Consider the following 20,027-nt stretch of genomic DNA (forward strand, 5'->3'; position numbering starts at 1 on the left):
GCGTGTTTTTGTCTCTTGCTTTCTGGCTCACGGTATGAATTTTCATATTTTCTTCTTCATGCATTTTTTGTGTGACCTTGCTGACTATTTGCAACAAAATAGTTGTTCGGTGGTCACACTTCTATAGTTTAGCAATTTCCACAGTGTTTCTGTTATGCCAACAAAGCACAAGATTGATGATGGCGACTGGAAGACAAGGAGGGGTTATTGACTCTCCTCTGTTCCCTTCACCAACATGTCCATTGAAATCTGCTCCAATCACCACTTTCTGTCCCTTGGGTACACTGTTCATCACTTCATCCAACTCACTTTCAAAAATCTTCTTTCTCACCCATCACACACCCAAGTTGTGGTGCATATGCACTAACAACATTCATCATCACACCTCCAATTTCCAGTTTCATAATCATTACTCTGTCTGACACTCTTTTCACCTCCAGAACATTCTTGAAATACTGTTCCTTCAGAATAACTCCTACTCCATTTCTCCTCCCATCCACACCATGATAGAACAATTTGAATCCACCTCCGATCCACCTGGCCTTACTCCCCTTCCATTTAGTCTCTTGCACACACAATATATGAACCTTCCTGCTCTCCATCATATCTGCTAACTCTCTCCCCTTACTAGTCATACTGCCAACATTCAAAGTTCCTACCCTCAGTTCCACTCTCTTTACCTTCCTCCTCTCCTCCTGCCTACGGGAACCATTTCTCCCCCCTCTTCTTCTCCTGCGGTCAACAGTAGCCCAATTTCCACCAGCACCCTGTTGGCTAACAGCCCTGGTGGTGGTTGTTGTTAACCTGGGGCTCGACCGATCCGGTGTGGAAATTTGTATTGTTGTCCGCATATTGATTTGGCAAAATTTTACACCGGATGCCCTCCCCATTTATCCAGGCTTGGGACAGGAATGAAGAAACACACTGGTTTGCATCCCCTGTGGCTGGGTTACATACAGTATATAATGTATATAATGTATATATTGTAAGGGACAGCTGGGAGTCTGCTCTCGAGATGGAAGGACAGGGGGAAACAGCTTACACAGGGCTTTGTCTTTCCCTGGACGCTAGAGGGCAGTGAGCCCAAGCTCTGATCTGGGTGACCACAATGCATGCCGGGTATTGTAGTCCCGAGGACAGTCTTGTTTGGTCCCATGGGGCTGCCAGATGGAGCTGCAGGATTTGGGTGTCTCTACTCCCTAGGGCTCCAATCTTAGCCAGAAGTGCTTCAGAGCTGCAATGTCATATCACCCGAAAGCACTCCCAGGGATTGGATAAAAGGAGCTGCCTGTCTCACATCAGAGAGCCAGAGTCAGGAGGAAGGGAGAAGATGAATCTTGCTGGAGGAGAAGCGGTAGTGGACAGATTGAACGAGAGAGAGAGAGAGAGAGAGAAGCCAAAGAAGACAAAAGTGCTGTGTGCTTTGTACTGTGTGCTGGCTAGTGGGAAACTACAGGGAAGTGTTTCCCACAACAGAATAAAAAGTCAATGTATTGTTGGACTTGTGCCTAATGTCTGTTTCTGTTGGGTGGGGAGCTGGTGTGCCCCCGGTGGCCACTATATATATATATATATATATATATATATATATAGGGGGCTTTACCCCCTGCTCGCTTTCCTCGCCAACCCCCCCGGCCTGCGCTACACGCCAGCCACTTTACATCTCTGCCGCTCACCTATGTGGATTTCACTTTCACCAAACAAAAATCTTTTCATTTTCGCGGATTCGCCTCTTCATTGGGAAGAAACACTGCTTTTCCTTGATAGCAACACAAATTAGACGATCTACAAGTCTCCGACTTAAAGTTTAAATCTGAGCAATATATTCGATCTCTTTTCGCTGTTCCGTTATTTCACCAAGTAATAATTTCCATTTGTTTGCTCTAATACAATCTTTACTCTCATTTTTTGGAGACTTTCGAATTTTAGTACAGTGGAACCTCGGTTTGCGAGTAACTTGGTTTACGAGTGTTTTACAAGACGAGCAAAAATTTGTAATAAATTTTCACTTGATAAACGAGCGAGGTCTTGCAGTACGAGTAGTTTGTCTGCTGAGCGTCATGTGATCACAACTGAGCTGATGGTTCTTCTCTCTCTCTTACTGCGGGATTGTGGGCAATCGTCTCCTATTCTCCGTCTGAGTCGGCGTGTCTCACTCATATAGTCAACATCCGTATGAGCGTATAGTGTTTAATACAGCATTAGCATTGTGACTGTGTGCACGCGCGCTCGTGTGTGTGTGTGTGTGTGTGTGTGTGTGTGCGTGTGCTCACGCGCACTCGTGTGTGTGTGTGTGTTCTGACGTGCGAGTCCCCGTCTTGCACCCTAAAACACGAAGCTGAGTCTCAGTACTTTAGCAACACAAGCTTTATTCAGCTTGAAACAGCAACAGCGCGGTTATTTATACACAGACACAGCAGTCAGGCAGGGCCCTGCACATTTATAATGTTCCTTGTTCCTTGTATCACCCATTGACGGCAGGCACTTATAGCATGTCCGCGATCTTTTCGGATTCGCTTTTTACGGAGAACTGCTACAGCGCTAGGAGACTGTGATTGCTTTGGGATGCTCTTCCGCGTGTCGTCCCGTTGGGTGGAATCCCACAAGAGTTTAGAAACTCACTCACACCAGCCATGATTCTTTTCAAAGGTAAAGTGCAAGTTAATTTGTTTTATGTATTTACTTTATATTTTGTATTAATCATTTTTATATGAATAGTTTTGGGTTGTGGAACAAATCATCTGAGTTTCCATTATTTCTTATGGGGAAATTCACTTTGATATACGAGTGCTTTGGACTACGAGCACGTTTCCGGAACGAATTATGCTCGCAAACCGAGGTTCCACTGTACTTCCATTATCTCTAACTTGCTCTGAATGTGTATCGCACCAACGTTTTTGAATTCTTTATGATGATCTACTTTGTCATCTACTCTTTGTCTTTTTATTTCCGGCTCTGGACCTGGTTAAATCTCTTGGCACAATCTTGCATCTTGCAGGACATGAAAGCATCTCTCTAAAAAAGTCTTGTCTCATCCCAGGATTTTTTTATTATAATAGATATATACAGTATATATACTGTGTATATATATATATATACATATATATATATATATAAATATATATATATATATATATACACACACACGCACGCACGCACACACACACACACTAGTAGAACTATCAAGACAAGAGAAACAAGAGAAAGGATATCGTTACCTTGCTTTAAAATGCAGTTTTTACTCCTAATATCCATTGTAGTATCATTTGTACTCACAAAAACAGCCAAACAGAAGACACTGGGATAGTGCAATAGTCTTTCAGTTCTTTAGTTGGGCCTTTGACGACTAATTTTCTTCTTTTGGAGGAGCGGAAGGCACAGACTCAACGTCATACGTGTTACAGGGCCCTGAGATGATTTTTATGTAGTTTGTTCAGGTTTAGTTCAAAGTTTATTTTCATGTGCACAGTAAGGAAACTTATTTCCCTGTACAATGAAATTCTTTCTTTGCTGTCCACACCAAAACCAACGTATAAAGATAAACATAAATAATAAGTAGCAGGTTGATAATAAGTAACAGAGGCAGCACAAAGTATAAAAACAGAATAGAAATATGAAGTGTAATTGTGCAGGTAGGTAGGTGTGTGATGGACAAGTCAAATACAGTTGTGTGAGGTCGATAGAATGAGGTGGACCATGGTTATAAACTCCAGTCAGTTATTTAGGAGTCTAATGGCCTTGGGAAAGAAAGAGTTCTTTAGCCTGGAGGTACTGCATTTCATATTTCTATACCTCCTGCCTGAGGGTAGAAGGGTGAACAGTTTGTGTTGGGGGTGGCTGGGATCCCTGATCCCTGAGGATTGAGGCAGTTCTCCTTCGGACTCTACAGTTGTAGATACTCTGCAGAGAGGGCTGTGGGGTCCTGGTGATCTTCTCAGTAGTCTTTACCACTCTCTGCAGGCGCTTGCGGTCCATAGCGGTAGTGTTGCCATACCACACGGTGATGCAGCTGGTCAAGATGCACTCAACAATGCAGCTGTAAAATTTGCCGAGGATCTTAGTTGACATACCAAACTTCCTCTGCCTCCTCATAACGTACAGCCACTGCTGAGCCCTCTTGACCAGCTGTGTGGTGTTAAGTATCCAAATGAGGTCCTCACTGATGTAGACGCCCAGGTATTTAATCCTGCTCACCCTCTCCACTTCAAGCCCTCGGATGAACAGTGGCCGGTGAGGTCTCCTCTCCTTCCTCATGCCCACTATCATCTCCTTCGTCTTGTCTGTGTTGAAGGTGAGGTTGTTGTCCTCACACCATGACGCCAGACTGTCCACCTCCCTCCTGTAGGCCGCCTCATCCCCGCCAGTGATGCGTCCAATCACTGCGGTGTCATCATTGCTTTCTTTAATTAAATAACAGTATGTACGCTTAACATAAGTAGCAAAGACCATTCTCATAAATCACGTAGTTCTTTTTCAGCTCTGATTACATAAAGACTGCAGTATCAGAAAGAAATAAAGTGAAGGAGAGCACAGTGTGCCTTAACACGTCTCATCAAATCCTTGCCTTTTATTTACATCACCCGGCCTCGAACTGCTGAAATCTGCTGCTGCGCACAATAAAGTCTCATCCGTCCTGCCCGGCTTATCAAACGCAGTAAAGTCTCCAGGCAAGGGAGATGTGACGATGGAGTGATGAGTGGATGGATATGCTCATTTAACTGTGTTAATTAGTTTCATACACACTCACCGCATATTCTGCATATGGTGCACATGAAGACGGAGTTATACAGTAGACAATCTGCAGGCTTTTTACACATCCAGTCAGCTACGTGCGGGTACGTAATTATGATTAGTGTCACATCCCAGCAATTTGCCATGAAGGAAAACCCCATCTATCTGACCTACTTGTGTGTGACAGTCGAGCGGAGCTGCATTGTTCTGGAAGTGCCCACAGCGTAAATTTGATATTGATGGTAAAAGGGGCATGAACAAAAAAAAAGGCACAATTTGTGTTGAAGGACTTTACCGTAACAGGTCTTCATTCTCTATTAGTTGTCGACAGCTGTTGTTGGAAGCATCACCCATAAGGCATCAGTTAAATGTGATAAAAGCTAACCCTAAGAAATGTCTTTACGGTAATTATATATTTTTTATTTTTAGCCTTAAGATGTGTGTATGCTTTCTTGTGACACTAGGCTGCCATCATTAATACTCCGGCTGCTGAGCGGCTAGTGTAAATAAAATGATTTATCAAAGTAGATGCTTTAAATTCACATGCGCCGCTTCTCTCCAAGGCTAATTCATCTTTTCAGCACGATCCCTCAAGGCATTATAGCTGCTATTAGGAGCCTGGCGAATGAACGACTGTCTAGCACACGGGTTCACGACAGGAATTCTAGGGTTTGGAGGTGAAGCTGCACACCCTGCCATAGATGTCCATTTTTGAGGCTGTACTCAAATAGAGTCCAGCTGCAGTCAGGACAGTTTTAGGCCTCGGACAGATTCAGTGACCTGAGACGACGTGAGGCCCGTAAGATGACGACCCTGTTCAGTTGCATCTCTTTTGACTCCACCCACTTCCCACACCCCCAACCTCGTGTTAGCGGTTAACGTTCTAATATTTACTAAAGCCACATTGAAGGTCTTAGAAGAGCAGAGCTGAGTCAGAGTGTTGCAGCAGCTTGAAATGGTAGTTAAGTTTTTTGTGTTTATAACGCCTTGTATGGGCTCTTTAGTTAGACTTTAGTTAGACTGTTATTGTAATGCACTTCTATAGATGAACCCACTACAGAATTCTTACATCCTAACACAAGATTATAGTGGACATTAGGGCTAAAGATAGTCAAGGAAGAAAGACTACCTTTGAGATATTGCTGGAGAGGACCCCGGTGCCGAATCTGTTTGGATACTGTGTGGCAAGTCTCTCCCAGGCGAGGTCCCAGTTGGCAATGACGTCAATGTTTCACCTCATGCAGAATCTTCTCAACCATGAGTTTAGAGCCAAGAGTCGACTGTAGGTTTCATCTGATCTACGCATCATGGCAAGGGGACACGATACAATGGTTCTTTGGGATCTTAATGAAGAGATTTGAAGTTCATCTTCAGGAGTTCTGACTGTCAATGTAATGTGGATTACAATTATCCTCAGAGTCCTGATCCTTTCAAGGATTATTGGAACTCTTCTTTCTACATCTTTAACCCGAGCAGCAGGGAAATACAACACAAACGTTTTACCGTCATGTAAGCGTAAATTATGGTGGTGCACGATCATGTCTGCCATAACAACCACATTAACAAAGTCTGAAGGCAGGGCAGGGAAGTGGAGAGGATCGAAGATGTTGTGAGAGGCAATACTAGAATGAGGAAGTGGAAATGACCTGGGCTTGGGACCCTGCTTCCGTTGTCGATGTTGCCAGGTTCGGTCGTCATCCAGAACAGGAGTCGGTGTAAAGTTGACTTACCCCGGGGTGAGTAGGGGTAACCAAATCGACCTTGGACATCGATGAAGTTTATAAGAGGCAAGTTGTCTGATCTTTGAGATGCTTTCTTCTGCAAAGGAGCTGTTGAATCTGTATCTCTAGGGATTCCAATTCTTCAGCAACACGTTGAAGGTCGCAGTCAGCCATTTTGAAAGTGACATCAGACAGTCAAGCATCACATGAATTGATTTTTTGAAACATTTCTCATTTTGAGTGGTGATGTTCAGTCATACATATTAAGGTGTGCACCAGGCTGGCAAAGATGCAGGAGAAAAAGAAATCAGAGAGACAGAGAGAGAGATAGATAGATAGTTAGATAGATAGATAGATAGATAGATAGATAGATAGATAGATAGATAGATAGATAGATAGATAGATAGATAGATAGATAGATAGATAGATAGATAGATAGATAGATAGATAGATAGATATGGGTTTATCAGCATCACAGCAGTTTGAAAAACTATATGAGGTGAAGAATAAGCTGTGATATATAAGAAGAAAAGAAGTTTACAAAGAAAGATGGTGAACTTAATCAAATAGTGTTTCTGAAATTGAAACAAGTCCCATTCGAAATATGCAGCAGGATCTTCTATAAAAATAGGCCCAGTAGCAGATTGCCAAGTCTTTTTTTTGGCGTAGTCGGGTGGATCTGGTGGTCCTCAGTTTTGCAGGCTGCCCTCAAGTCAGGGATGGATGGTAGACAGATGAGTCATCTCACTGGAACGTCTCGGGTTGATGTCTAGGACATAATTCAGTGAGTAAAAAGGAGACAACTATTAATAGATGGCATGTTGCACTGCTTTACAGAGAAAAAGCAGAAAAGGAACAGGCTCAAAGTTGTAAATAAAATTCAATGCCGTGAGGAAGTAGAGATAAAATAATGTGCTCTTTGCCTAAAATAAGCAATGAATTAATAAGTGCAGTCATTTTTTTTCAACATTTTCACCAATTTTTGCTTAAGCCCAAGATATTATTCAGTTGCAGTCATTGATAACAGTGGGGGGAAAAAAATGGTTGACTTCATTCATCTTCCTGTGAGCATCAGACTCATTTATTATGAATGCCCGCTGCTTTCCTGCATCTTCAGAGCTTTTTTCCCTTTTATGCAAAGACAGAATTGGGTCAAAGTCTGTCTTCTTTATTCACATGTGCAACTCCGGATACTTACCTCTTCTGTTTATAACATTTTGCATTTGTACAAGTGAACAGAGATTCTGGAATGTTTAGTTCTTCTTTAATCAAATCAGGTTCATCCTTTCCCAGAATCTTACTAACTTAATGGTGGTGCATAACTGGCCCTGTTCAGAATTTGCTTCTCATGCACACCCTTTGCCATGTTGCATTTCTAATGCTTAACCAGCCCTTCTCTTCTCTCTTGCTTTTGCCTGACAACAGTAATTACCTGGAGGTCCTCTGAGGCTATTTTGTGTTCAGTATGTATCTCTGTCTAGACAGTGGACTTCTACTGAGGTTTTTCTGTGTTTCTTGTTTAAAGCCCTGCTTAATCTTTCTTTACTTTCTGGACTTGACTTTTGTGCCTATCTACATTGACTCACGAGAAACAATAAGGAAAAACGAAAAGGACCTCGGGAGATAAGCGTCAATCAAAGTAACAAGCTGAGGTCCAAACCATAAATCAAACTGATCTTCTGTCGGAGCTGAGGAGGAAAACTGAAATTCACGAATCAGAAACCAGGGCAAGAAATTTGTTCCGGGGAAGTCAATAAATTAACAGCTTTTAGTAAATTGCAAAGGAAAGGTTTAATCTGTGAAACCCGGATAGGAAACAACGGCCAGAGATGACCTTTAGAAACCTTCACGTGATGTGGTGACCTTTGTGACTACACCCCTGGCAAGCAGGAGCCATAACCTGGCAACAGTATCATGAAATAGTGATGTTAACAGAATCTAAAGATGGTGATATGGAAATGTGATAAAAAACTTTCAACTTACTTTAAGTTTTTACTTCAGGTTACTTTAAGATTTACTTTAAGTGCAAAAACTAACACCAACTTCATAATTCTCCCAAAATCCCCAAATTGACCTAAAGAGTCAATCAATTGATGTAGGTCAATCTGTGAAAAAAATTGAGAAAACCGTCTGATTAAAGCGCTACATTATAATTTCACCTTCTTCAGTCTTTTTTTGGTGACGTCACCATTTTTTAATCAATTTTACCTCACGGGCACTGGCATTTTCTGTACTGTTTTTCCCGCTATATTGCTGATAGTGACAGCACCCATCAGTATCTGCAATGCTCTCGGAATTAATAGACAATCTCAGAACAAGAAGGATTGTGAGAAGACCAGAACATTTATTGCTTTTAAGAACATTAGAACAATCTAGACAAGAATAGGCCATTCAGCTCAACAAAGCCCACCAGTCCTATACACTTAATTCACCCAAAATAACATCAAGTCGAGGACTGAAGGTCCCTAAATTTCTACTGTCTACCACAATGCTTGGTCACTTATTCCATGTGTCTGTGTTTCTTGAAAAACCTCCTAATGTTTGTGTGAAATTTCCCCTTAACAAGTTTCCAACTACAGTGCAACCTCGGTTCACGAACGTCTCGGAACACATACAAATCAGTTTACAACCAAAAAGTTCGCCAGACTTTTGCATCGGTTCACGACCACACACTCGGTATACGAACAAGCCAGTTTCCCTTTCGATTTGTACATGTTCAGTCTCTTCCTGTGCATTTCCTGTGCAGCGAGCAAGAGAGTGTGACACACATACAGGCGCGAGTGAGCGAGAGAGAGACAGAGAGAGAGAGAGAGAGAGAGAGACAGACAGACAGACAGAGAGACAGACAGAGACAGACAGAGAGAGACACACACACACATGAGAGAGAGAGAGAGAGAGAGAGACAGACACAGACAGACAGACAGACAGACACACACACACACACACACGAGAGAGAGACAGAGAGAGAGAGAGAGAGAGAGAGAGAGAGAGAGAGACAGACAGACAGACAGACAGAGGCAGGCGCGCGTGCACGAGAGAGAGAGAGAGACACACACACACACACACACGAGAGAGAGACACACACACACACGAGAGAGAGAGAGAGAGAGAGAGAGAGAGAGAGACAGACAGACAGACAGACAGAGGCAGGCGCGCGTGCACGAGAGAGAGAGAGAGACACACACACACACACACACACACACACACACGAGAGAGAGACACACACAGGCGAGTGAGAGAGAGAGCTGGACGCATAAGGTATGAAGGCAGTTAAAGAATGCACTGGGCTTGATTTTGTTTTCACTTCTGTTTACAGCGATCGGTTCGTAGCGTGCATTGTTGCAATGTTACTTTTCTTGGTGGTTTATTAAATTACGGATTTTTTCAAATGTTCATTTCTTTCCCTGTGCTTAAAACTCATTTAAAAAAAAAAAGTGTTTTTAGCCAGCAGTTGGTAGCACTATAGCGTGAACTATTGCGGTGTTAGTTTTCTTTGTTGTTCAAGGTTTTCTCAGTGTTATGCAATGTTTTTACATTTAGTTTACTATTACGCTGTGCATTCTATGGTTTAATTAACTATATTTGCTTAAAAACTTAAAATAAATATATATTTACATACACTTTGTATGGTCTGGAACGGATTAATTGTATTTAAATACAATCCTATGGGGGAAATTACTTTGGTTCACAACCAAATCGGGTTAGAACCAGAGTTTTGGAACGAATTATGGTTGTGAACCGAGGTTCCACTGTATGTTCTTGATGAACTCATTTTAATGTCTCTGTCTTGATCCACTGGACTGATTCCCTTCATAATTTTAAACACTTCACTCAGGTCTCCTCTTAATCTTCTTCTGCTTAAATTCTAAAGGCTCAGCTCTTTTAGTCTTTCCTCATAACTCATCCCCTGTAGCCCTGAAATCAGCCTAGTCGCTCTTCTCTGGACTTTCTCCAGTGCTGTTATGTCCTTTTTGTAGCCTGGAGACCCAAACTGCACCCAGTACTCCAGATGAGGCCTCACCAGTGTGTTATAAAGCTTGAGCAGAACCTCCTGTGACTTGTACTCCACACATCAAGGTGCTATATAACCTGACATTCTGTTTGTCTTCTTAATGGCTGTATCTGCTAAGTAGGTAAGGCAGGATCAAATGTGAGTCTAACATGTACCAAAAGAAAATTCTGAGTCAGATGAAGTTTGTTTTAAATAAGGTTTAGTGAAAACTCAAAGCAAACAGTTCACACAAAAACAGAGAAAAAAATTGCTAGACACGCAGAATAAAAGTCAAAAAATGAAGAAATGTTTCTTCTTTAAACTTTTTCTTGTTAAACTTCAGTTGTTTTCTATGCTTAAAGATGAGTTACTTCCCTATGCTTTACTTAATACATTCAGTACGTTCTAAACGTACGGTGCTGAACGCTCACTAGAGCCCGTTATGTTACATACTACTGGGCACGGTTTGAAACGGTGTGCCCTCCATGATTTACTTACGGCAAGGCAGGTCACTCACTGAGACTAATCTGTAGTCAGAGGGACAAGAAACAGTTAGAATATTCCATTTCAGTTTAGATTGTGGGGGTAATAATAGGACCCCCCATATACTATGCACTAATATATAGGCAAATGTTGAGAATAACTAAGACAATACTTCTATCAACTTAACCTAAATAACTAACAAATGGCTCTTACAATGACTTCTGAACACTGTCTGCCAGTTGATAATGACGAGTCCACTACAACTCCTAAGTTCTTTGTATAAGGGGTACTTTTGATTTTCAGACCTCCAATTGTGTATTCAAACCTCACATTTTTACTTCTCATGTGTAATACGATTTTAAGAAACAAGCTGTTGTGAACTCGGAGAACAGGCAAAAGTTCAGAATGCCAGGAAGTCAACAAGGGAGATGATCGTCAAAAACCAAGAGGAGAGTCAAAAGTAGTGAGGTCAAAAAACAAAGCGAGAGTTCTAGCTATTTGATGTTCCTTTCCCTATTTAACTAGTTGCTAACCAAAGATTTGTAGATTTAGACATTATATCTGTAAACTTGGGGAAATTGAGGACGTGCAGGTGGGAGATGTGACAGAGCAAGATGCAGAGGATGGGAAGATATGGAAAAAGATGATCCGCTGTGGCAACCCCTATCCGGAGCAGCCAAAGGAAGAAGAAGAAGATCACTTGGGTAAATCGAACAACACAAATTAAAAAGAAGATTCATGTCCCTGGTCAAGGGGGTATGACATGTAATGTTGTGTGGGTGTGATATCATTATGCTGTCATTTGAAAAAAAGTTGAAACTCATTGCCTGGCATCCTAGCTTTGGATAGTTGTGAGCAGAGTCCAAATTTAACAAAATGCAGAGATGAAGAGGAGGAAAGTAATCAGGCATCAAAAGCAATCAAGTACACACCGCCAGAAGAACCCAAGTACGCCGAGACTGTGACGTCAGTGGGCCCCAAATAATTGAATTTCCATTGTTGTGACTGAAGTGGGCCAGTTCTCAGTGGATTCTAAGGATGATTCATTAATCCAAGAGGTAGGCAGCGCCAGAAGAATTAGATGAAGAAAAGAAGATCACCATATGTTAAAAGAATGAAGCTTGGAAGACTTCCATCGAGGGGCACAAAGTAATTTAGCTGCTACAGTGCCAAGGCAGAGAAGTTCACAATGGTGAGAGGAGGAGGAAAATAAAAGCAGAACTTGATGAATCAGACTGATGTTCGCAGACAGAAACAAGGATTGAAATGCACTTATCTGTTACCGGAAAGAGAAGACAAAACATATGGAGGAAGGTGTCGGGTAAACCATGGGAACATACTGTAAATGACTATAAAGTGGAATCAGGAGAGACAGAGACCCCCTGAGATGACATTTAAGGGGGAGAAGGGCTAAAGGCTATGAATTACTTGAAGTTGTGTGAATTGGTAGTTAAGAACAAATTTCTGACGTTCTTTAAAATAGTTTGACAGGAGAAGTGGGGAAGCCAGTGGAGCAAGATCACAGGAGAGGTTTGTAGGTTGAGTTGCAGAGTCAAGAGTATAGAGTGGAGACGGGTGGATGGGGGGGATCAGGGTCCGACTGCTTCCACACTACTGATGTTCTCACTTAAAAATATACAGTGGAACCTCGGTTTGCGAGTAACTTGGTTTACGAGTGTTTTGCAAGACGAGCAAAAATTTTTAATAAATTTTGACTTGATAAACGAGTAGTATGTATACTCTTTGTCTGCTGAGCGTCATGTGATCACAACTGAGCTGATGGTTCTTCTCTCTTTCTCGCTGCGAGATTGTGGGCAATCGTCTCCTATTCTCTGTCTGAGTCGGCGTGCCTCACTCATAGTAAACATCCGTACGAGCGTATACTGTTTACAACAGCATTAGCATTGTGACTGTGTGTGCGCACGCGTGTGCTCGTGTGTGTGTGTGCGCTCACGTGCGCATGTGTGCTGTGACGTGCGAGTCCCCGTCTTGCAACTAAGACACAAAGCTGAGTCGACACCAGCTTTATTCAGCTTGAAACAGACACAGCAGTCAGGCAGGGCCCTGCACATTTATAATGTTCCTTGTTCCTTATATCACCCATCGACGGCAGGCGCTTATAGCATGTCCGCGATCTTTTGAGATTCGCTTTTACAGCGAACTGCTACAGCGCTGGGAGACTGCGATTGCTTTGGGACGCTCTTCCGCATGTCGTCCTGTTGGGTGGAATCCCACAAGAGTTTAGAAACTCACTCACACCAGCCATGATTCTTTTCAAAGGTAAAGTGCAGGTTAATTTGTTTTATGTATTTTTACTTTATATTTTGTATTAATCATTTTTATATGAATAGTTTTGGGTTGTGGAACAAATCATCTGATTTCCATTATTTCTTATGGGGAAATTCACTTTGATATACGAGTGCTTTGCACTACGAGCACGTTTCCGGAACGAATTATGCTCGCAAACCGAGGTTCCACTGTACAGATGTTACCGTCCAGTTGCACTTTTCGTCTACACTGCCCCACTAACCCGACGTGTTTAAACCCCCCCTAAAAGGCCCTTCAGAGACGTACACTTCTGAAAACACCGGCATTGGCTTTGCAATGTCAACTTTCCAAAACGCAGACTCTGATTGCATTTTGATTGGCTAGCATGTTTCACAGAACCCTTCCCTGATTGGATCCCGCTCATTCCCAGATTCATCACCCTTCGTGGAAGAAAACCTTATTCCAACATGGCGGACATAAAGGGGTTGCTTTCCATTGCACTTGTTCAACTGTGTTTTGTAAACTTTGAATGCTGTATACATGCGCAGACGGCAAATGATTTACCGGTTGCCACACTTTTGCGATAAATCCCGTGTCCGGTGGCGTTACCATCCCTTCAAGGATTTTTTCACAGATATGCGTCAGCTGATCAGTGCTGCTGAACGGGTTCGTGTAGCCGACGCATCTATGGCATCGTTCACCTGAGAGGACTGTCACTTACGATGACAAATGGTACAAACCAGATTGTGATGCACTGCAGACACTGCCACCCCAAACCCCCCCAAACCCCTTACCCCAATGCGCAGCACCCAGCAACAGACGTTTTATATTGATTTCTGGGTGAAACTGTTGCTTTGTGTGCTTTTCTGAAAACTCTGTTTATTGGAAAAAATATTCAGCCCTCAAAGAGTTAACCTCTGTCTTTCTGTCCTTTCTGTCCATCCTCCATTCCCTCTCTGCCAGGCAGGCTCCTGTTATGTATCCTAATTGGGCACAGGTGTGATACACTGTGGTATAGAGAAAGGCAGCCAAATTTTAAATAAATAAATAATTGAATGGCCTGCCCGATCTCAGTGGGTGTGCGTGCTCATGAGACTGTGGGAGGCTGATGAAGTAATTGGGGTGAGCTGCATGTCCACATGAGGGTAGAGTCTGTCTCAATTGCTTCATCAACTTTCTCCGGGGCAATTGAGGTGCTCGTCCACTGAGGCATATAAGGGAGAGCCAGCACAAGGAAGGTCAGATAAAAAAGGAAAGGAGACCGATCAGGAGGAAAAAGAAAGATAGATCGGAAGAAAGGAGAGAAGAAGGCAGGAGGTGGAGGAAGCAGGTGTAGGTGAATGAGAAGGAGAGAGAGAAGGCAGGCAGTTGGGTGGAATTCCCTTGGGGGTTGTGCGGCTGATGTTCAGGGGCTGAAGGAGGTCACTCCGGCTGAGTGCTCTGGGACCTGGAGAGTGATGTGCTGCTCATTTGGAGTGATTCGCCGCATAAGGCCGGAGAGAGAGGCAGCGGGATTGCACGGGAATTGGAAGGCTCAGTGAGGTGTCCTGTGGGGTAGCCATGGACCGCAGGGTCGTGAGCCTGGCAGCGGGAGTCGGAGGCATGACCTAGTGCCCTGCAGGAGCCACAAGAGGCTGCAGTGGTCCGAGCCTAGGAGCAGGAGCAGAGAGTGGGCAGAACTGCCTGTTAGTCGCCTTCTAGGCTGCAGTGACACACTTGGGGTTAGCTGAGGAGACGTACGTTTTCAAAGGGATGCACCGGGGACTTGATTTGTAAGGATTATTCATTTGATTAATTTTAACCTCCACTGAACACCTTCTTTTTATTGGATTATTTATTTATTGAAGAGCTTAGAGCACTGCCCTTTTGAATACTGTTTGTTTGTGATTGCACTTGAGCACTTTTTTCACCAACCCCTTGCTTTGTGTGTTGTGTCCTCATCCGCTGGCTCATCCCTCATGTATGTTATCACCGGTGGTGGGTTCTAGAAGTTCCTGGGATGCAACTGGTAGTGTGGGGCTGACCCGCGCTGTCACATATGCTTCTACCTTCGAGGTGCGAATGGGGCACCTGACTCATCCCTTCGCATTTTGCACCTGAGTGCGCAATCAGCCAAGCAGCGACACATGCTCGGGACATGATTATTTATTTAAAAACTGCACTGCACCACAGACCGCGTACACGTCAAGTCTTTTTTGCACCGTGAGTACATTTTGAGCTAAGAGTTTCGTCGTTTTATCTCTCCTGATACGTTAATGTGGTTGAATTTACTTTGATTTTGAGGGAGACCATCTTCTTGCTTCAAACCATTACAAAGCCCACCAATAGACATGCAGCCAACCTAACTCAATGTTTTTGGGGAAATGAGGGGTAAACTGGACTACAAGCAGGAAAAGCCACACAAGAATGGGAGAACATTGCACACTTTACATGAATTATGAACAGGTACAGTTAAAGATAATTATAATTAAAAGAGAAGACGCCACCATTATTTATGAAGAGCTCCGGAGTGGTCCTGGTGGGCCGAGTCAGGTGGCCCTCCCACTGTCCCCCTTCACCGGTTTCTTGTACTTTGCAGTCAGGTTTGTCATCAGTCAGGGCAACTCGTTATACAAGCAGGCCAAATGATAAATGGATGGTTATCTCATGCTGATTGTCGTTTGATTATGTATTGTTGATTAGCGCCTCCATTTCTTACTGAATGCCTCCTTAATTATTATTTTGATTTGTGAGCCCCGCGTTGGGTGCTTTTGATTCATGTCACTTGTGTGAAAAGAAATAAAGTGCATAATCAGACTCGAGCGTCGCGCTCCATCCCGCACTTTAAATTCTCCCATTAACGCTCCGCTCTGATCGTGTTTTGTCGCACAAGCCCACCCTGAATGAATTAGCAAAAGACAGAAGATGAGGTGATAAATCATTTTTGCACACAGAATACAGTAACAGTGACCATAAAATTCTGGCGATGACATTAACATGCCGCGGTGTTTGTTACCATAAATGTTCTTCTGTAATGCTTTCCGAAGAGAGATGGAGTATTGAGCAGGAGTAAAACTAAAGTGGCTGCTTGCACTGGTAAATTTATATGGCTGAACACCCCTCACTGACATTCTTAACCTAACCTCATCTCACTAGATGGTACACATGGGCTGACATACCAGCCAGGACTGAACAAGGATCCTCACCCTGCTGGGAGACAAGTGCAATGGAAGGATCAAGGGAGGTGAACATTGCTGTATATTTTCTCTACCAACATGCTAGATGGCAGCCTCCCTGGGTTAGTATTCCTACAAGAATGCCCGCAGGTCATGCTGGGATCTGCATTTCCATATGGCAGACCTGTGGAGTTCTATGGGGCAGCCAGGGGGAGTTGCTGGGATTCATAGTCCCTACTTTCAGGGACTTCCAGTCGACCCGGAAGTGCTTCTAACAGGCTATGCCCAACCACCAGAAGTATTCTAGGATCTTAGATAAAAGAAGCCGCTCAATCTCATCAGGTACAAAACAATGGGGCTGAGTTTAAAGGCATGTGATAGCTAGCGGCATAGTTGGTAACTGTACCCTATTCCCATGCTATTGGTCGATTGCTTGAATTTTTGGGTCCCCACTCATACACAATGTAAAGAGGATGGAATTAGGCCAGTCTTCTTTAGGGGGACATGGCTCGAGAGCAGTTACCTGCAGGAACTTCACATGTGCTTCTACACTGCTAAATTTCATTGGCAGTGGTATGTGGTGTAGTGGGGCGAATGATGAGGGAGGTCAAAAATCACATGCTTCGGGTGCCAACTGGGCAAAACCCCATTTAATTCCAACAATAAAGAGAGTACCAATTCTTTTGAAATGGTACTCTTTAAAGGATGCACTTCTCTCTGTCTCTCTCTCTCTCTCTCATGCTCTTTATGGTGGTCAGGTCCGAAATGAGACGCCACCTTCCGGGAGTGTCTCACTTTTATACCGAGTGGACCAGAGGGGATAGGGCAGGGGTACTCAATCACGGTCCTGTAGGTCCGCTTTGGCTGCAGGTTTTTGTTCTAACCCGGTTGCTTAATTAGAAAGCAATTCTTGCCAATAATTTAATTTCATGGCTCATAAGTGCTTTTACTCTGCTATGTCAGGTCATTTTCATATCCTGGATGTTCTTCCTCTTTCTAAGGATATCATCCGAATGATCTGAACGCTAAAATGGATGAGTGATTCTTAGTCCTTCACTTTTTTCTCTTCCCTTTCCTTCCAAATATTTAATTAAACCAATTAGTGCACGATAAATACAGAAGTGTAAATGGTAACAAGCTAAATGGAGAAATGCTGGTCTCTTTTGTCATTTGCATGTTATTGCAAATAAGGAGCAAATAAAAACCAAGACTACAGCTGTTTAAGACTAAAATAAGCAATAAGGATTCAAAATCTTAACAAGCAAGACAACTAAAGTGAAGCAGAAGTGTTACTTGAGCAGTAAGTGCTTCTTATTAAGCAATTGGGTTGGAGCAAAAACCTGCAGCCACTGCGGACTACCACGACCGTGATTGAGTACCCCTGGGATAGGGCTTCTCTGGCTTTGTTGCCCTCAAGGGGCGGCTTTTCGAAGCTGGGAGAGAAAAAGGAGACATGACTGTTAGGGACAGCTACCCCCTCTTGTCACTGGGGTGGTTCAATAAATTTTAGGTGAGCCTGGAAGGCAACCCTCTGGTGTGCACACTTGACAGCAGTTACCAGCTTTCTGGAAGTATCCTGTCTTGGATCAGCTTACGTAGCGTAAGAGCAAAAGAGAAGAGACAGAGAAAGAGCTGGGGTACCGCCATGATAATCCTGTTTATAGATGGTGTTTGGAAAATGTTGGAAAGAAAAATGAGCATGCAGGTGCAAAATATGGCAGGTACAGCAAGTAAAAGAAAGAAGCGTTTCTAAGTGGGAGCTCTGATTGTCTTAGTCGCGGGTCAAAAATGAATGTCTACTTCCGGTGGCCTCTTAGTCTTTATGCTACACAACTGGAAGAAGCAGAGCTTTGACAGACAATACGAAAATAAGACCACTCATCACTCAGCCGGTGTCCCACTAAACTGTGGGTGAAAAGGGAGAAAGTATTAACAACAGCGCCCTCTCTCAACCTGGGGTGGTATTGCTTACCTATTCAGAGCCCTGAAGGTGTACCCTAAGCACACGTTTCTGAGAGTAGTTAGAAGAAGGGAGCACAGATGGTGTTATACAATACAATTTATTTTTGTATAGCCCAAAATCACACCAGGAGTGCCACAATGTGCTGTAACAGGCCCTGTCTATTGACAGCCCCCCAGCCTTGACTTTCTAAGAAGACAACAACAACAACAACATTTATTTATATAGCACATTTTCATACAAAAAGTATCTCAAAGTGCTTTAAAGACAAGATAAGGTAAGACAAGAAAAAATGGAAAAAGCAATTCAAAGAGAGACCCCTTTCCAGGTTGGTTGGGCATAAAGGGGGTAAATACAATGTACAGAACAGAACACAAGTAATCCTCAATAGAATACAATAGTACAATCGAAATATTTCAAGTACAGAGCAGAATTCAGCAGTGGATGATTTCACATAATAGGATTCAGATCTCAGGCTCTGACCCAAAATGAACAGCGTGAGGCGGAGTTGGTTACGTGAATGTTCAGGCAAGCAGTACACGAGAGCCAAATGGAAGGAACTAAGGAAGATGCGACCTCAACGTTAGAAGGTGGCCGAGGAAGGAGACAGCAGCCTCAGATGTGGAATAACCCTTAGGGAGCAATACTCCTGGCTTTCCACCCAAAAGGAACATTAAAATCACCAAGAAATCATAACGATTTTACTGAGCTCCGCATTTCACAATCCTGAAATCACACGTAAGAACAGATTAAGGGGCGATTTTGCAAAACAGGATGTGAAATGAAATTCGGCTGTTCTGCTTACTATTAGAATCCTGTCTTATTCGAGAGGCTGTTGGGATTGACTCCATCGAGGCGCCATGTTTTCTTCAGTACTTTCCATCGTGTGTCCACCGCCGGATAGTCCAATGTGTGGTTTTATTTTTACTAAAGTGTGCTGAATTTGATCTCAATAGAGGTGGTAAGCAACGTGTTCAATTATTAATAACTGAAGCATACATTAAACTAACAATTTATACGGACATTCAGTTGATCATTTGTTTTGTTTCTTTTCAAACATGGTTGTTTTCCTTTCATTATCTTGTGTATTTTGGCACTTTACATAATATTTTCAACGGAATTGCTTTCTAATGAACTGGCACATTTAGCGCTCTGAATCGGCCGCTGCCGCTATTGTAGTAAATTAACGTGTTTTATTTGAGCAAGTGATAACCACACATTAGAAAAAATGAGATTTCCTTTCTCTCGTAATAAATTGTAATAATGGTTGTGCAAAATTAAATTTTCAGTTCTTCTTAGCCAGGCTATGAATCAAAATAATTTATGCACAGGATATTCCAATAAAAAGGAAGTTCTGAATAGTAATTGGTCTCTCTTTGCATAAACTTTAGATAATAAATCTTAAGTATTTATTTCCATTCTGGGAACAATCAGCCTGGAATTAAAGGTGTCTCTCCTCTTCTCTCTGTTCCTCGCAGTGAATGCCACAACTCGTCTGACCGAATAAAGGTGAGAGTCTGGGATGAGGATGACGACATCAAATCTCGTGTTAAGCAGCATTTCAAAAAGGAGTCGGACGATTTCCTTGGGCAGACCATCATAGAAGTGAGAACGCTGAGTGGGGAGATGGACGTCTGGTACAATTTAGGTGAGCTCAGTTTTGGACGTAGTCAATGCTTATGGCTGTCTTGCTGTATGTATGGAGTTGCCAGTTTATT

General features: G+C 42.9%; 1 protein-coding gene across 5 annotated transcripts in view; it reads left to right on the top strand.

The window, feature by feature from the left end:
- LOC114645223 (protein unc-13 homolog C-like) overlaps window positions 1-20,027 on the top strand; it is a 742,812-nt gene that overhangs the window by 409,315 nt on the left and 313,470 nt on the right. For all 5 annotated transcript variants that reach the window (XM_051920476.1, XM_051920477.1, XM_051920473.1 and 2 more), the window contains one exon: window positions 19,788-19,957. In XM_051920476.1, the coding sequence (XP_051776436.1) occupies window positions 19,788-19,957 (170 nt within the window). The remainder of the gene's footprint in view (window positions 1-19,787; window positions 19,958-20,027) is intronic.

The sequence above is a fragment of the Erpetoichthys calabaricus genome, chromosome 17, assembly GCF_900747795.2.
Source record: "Erpetoichthys calabaricus chromosome 17, fErpCal1.3, whole genome shotgun sequence".
Lineage (NCBI taxonomy): Eukaryota > Metazoa > Chordata > Cladistia > Polypteriformes > Polypteridae > Erpetoichthys > Erpetoichthys calabaricus.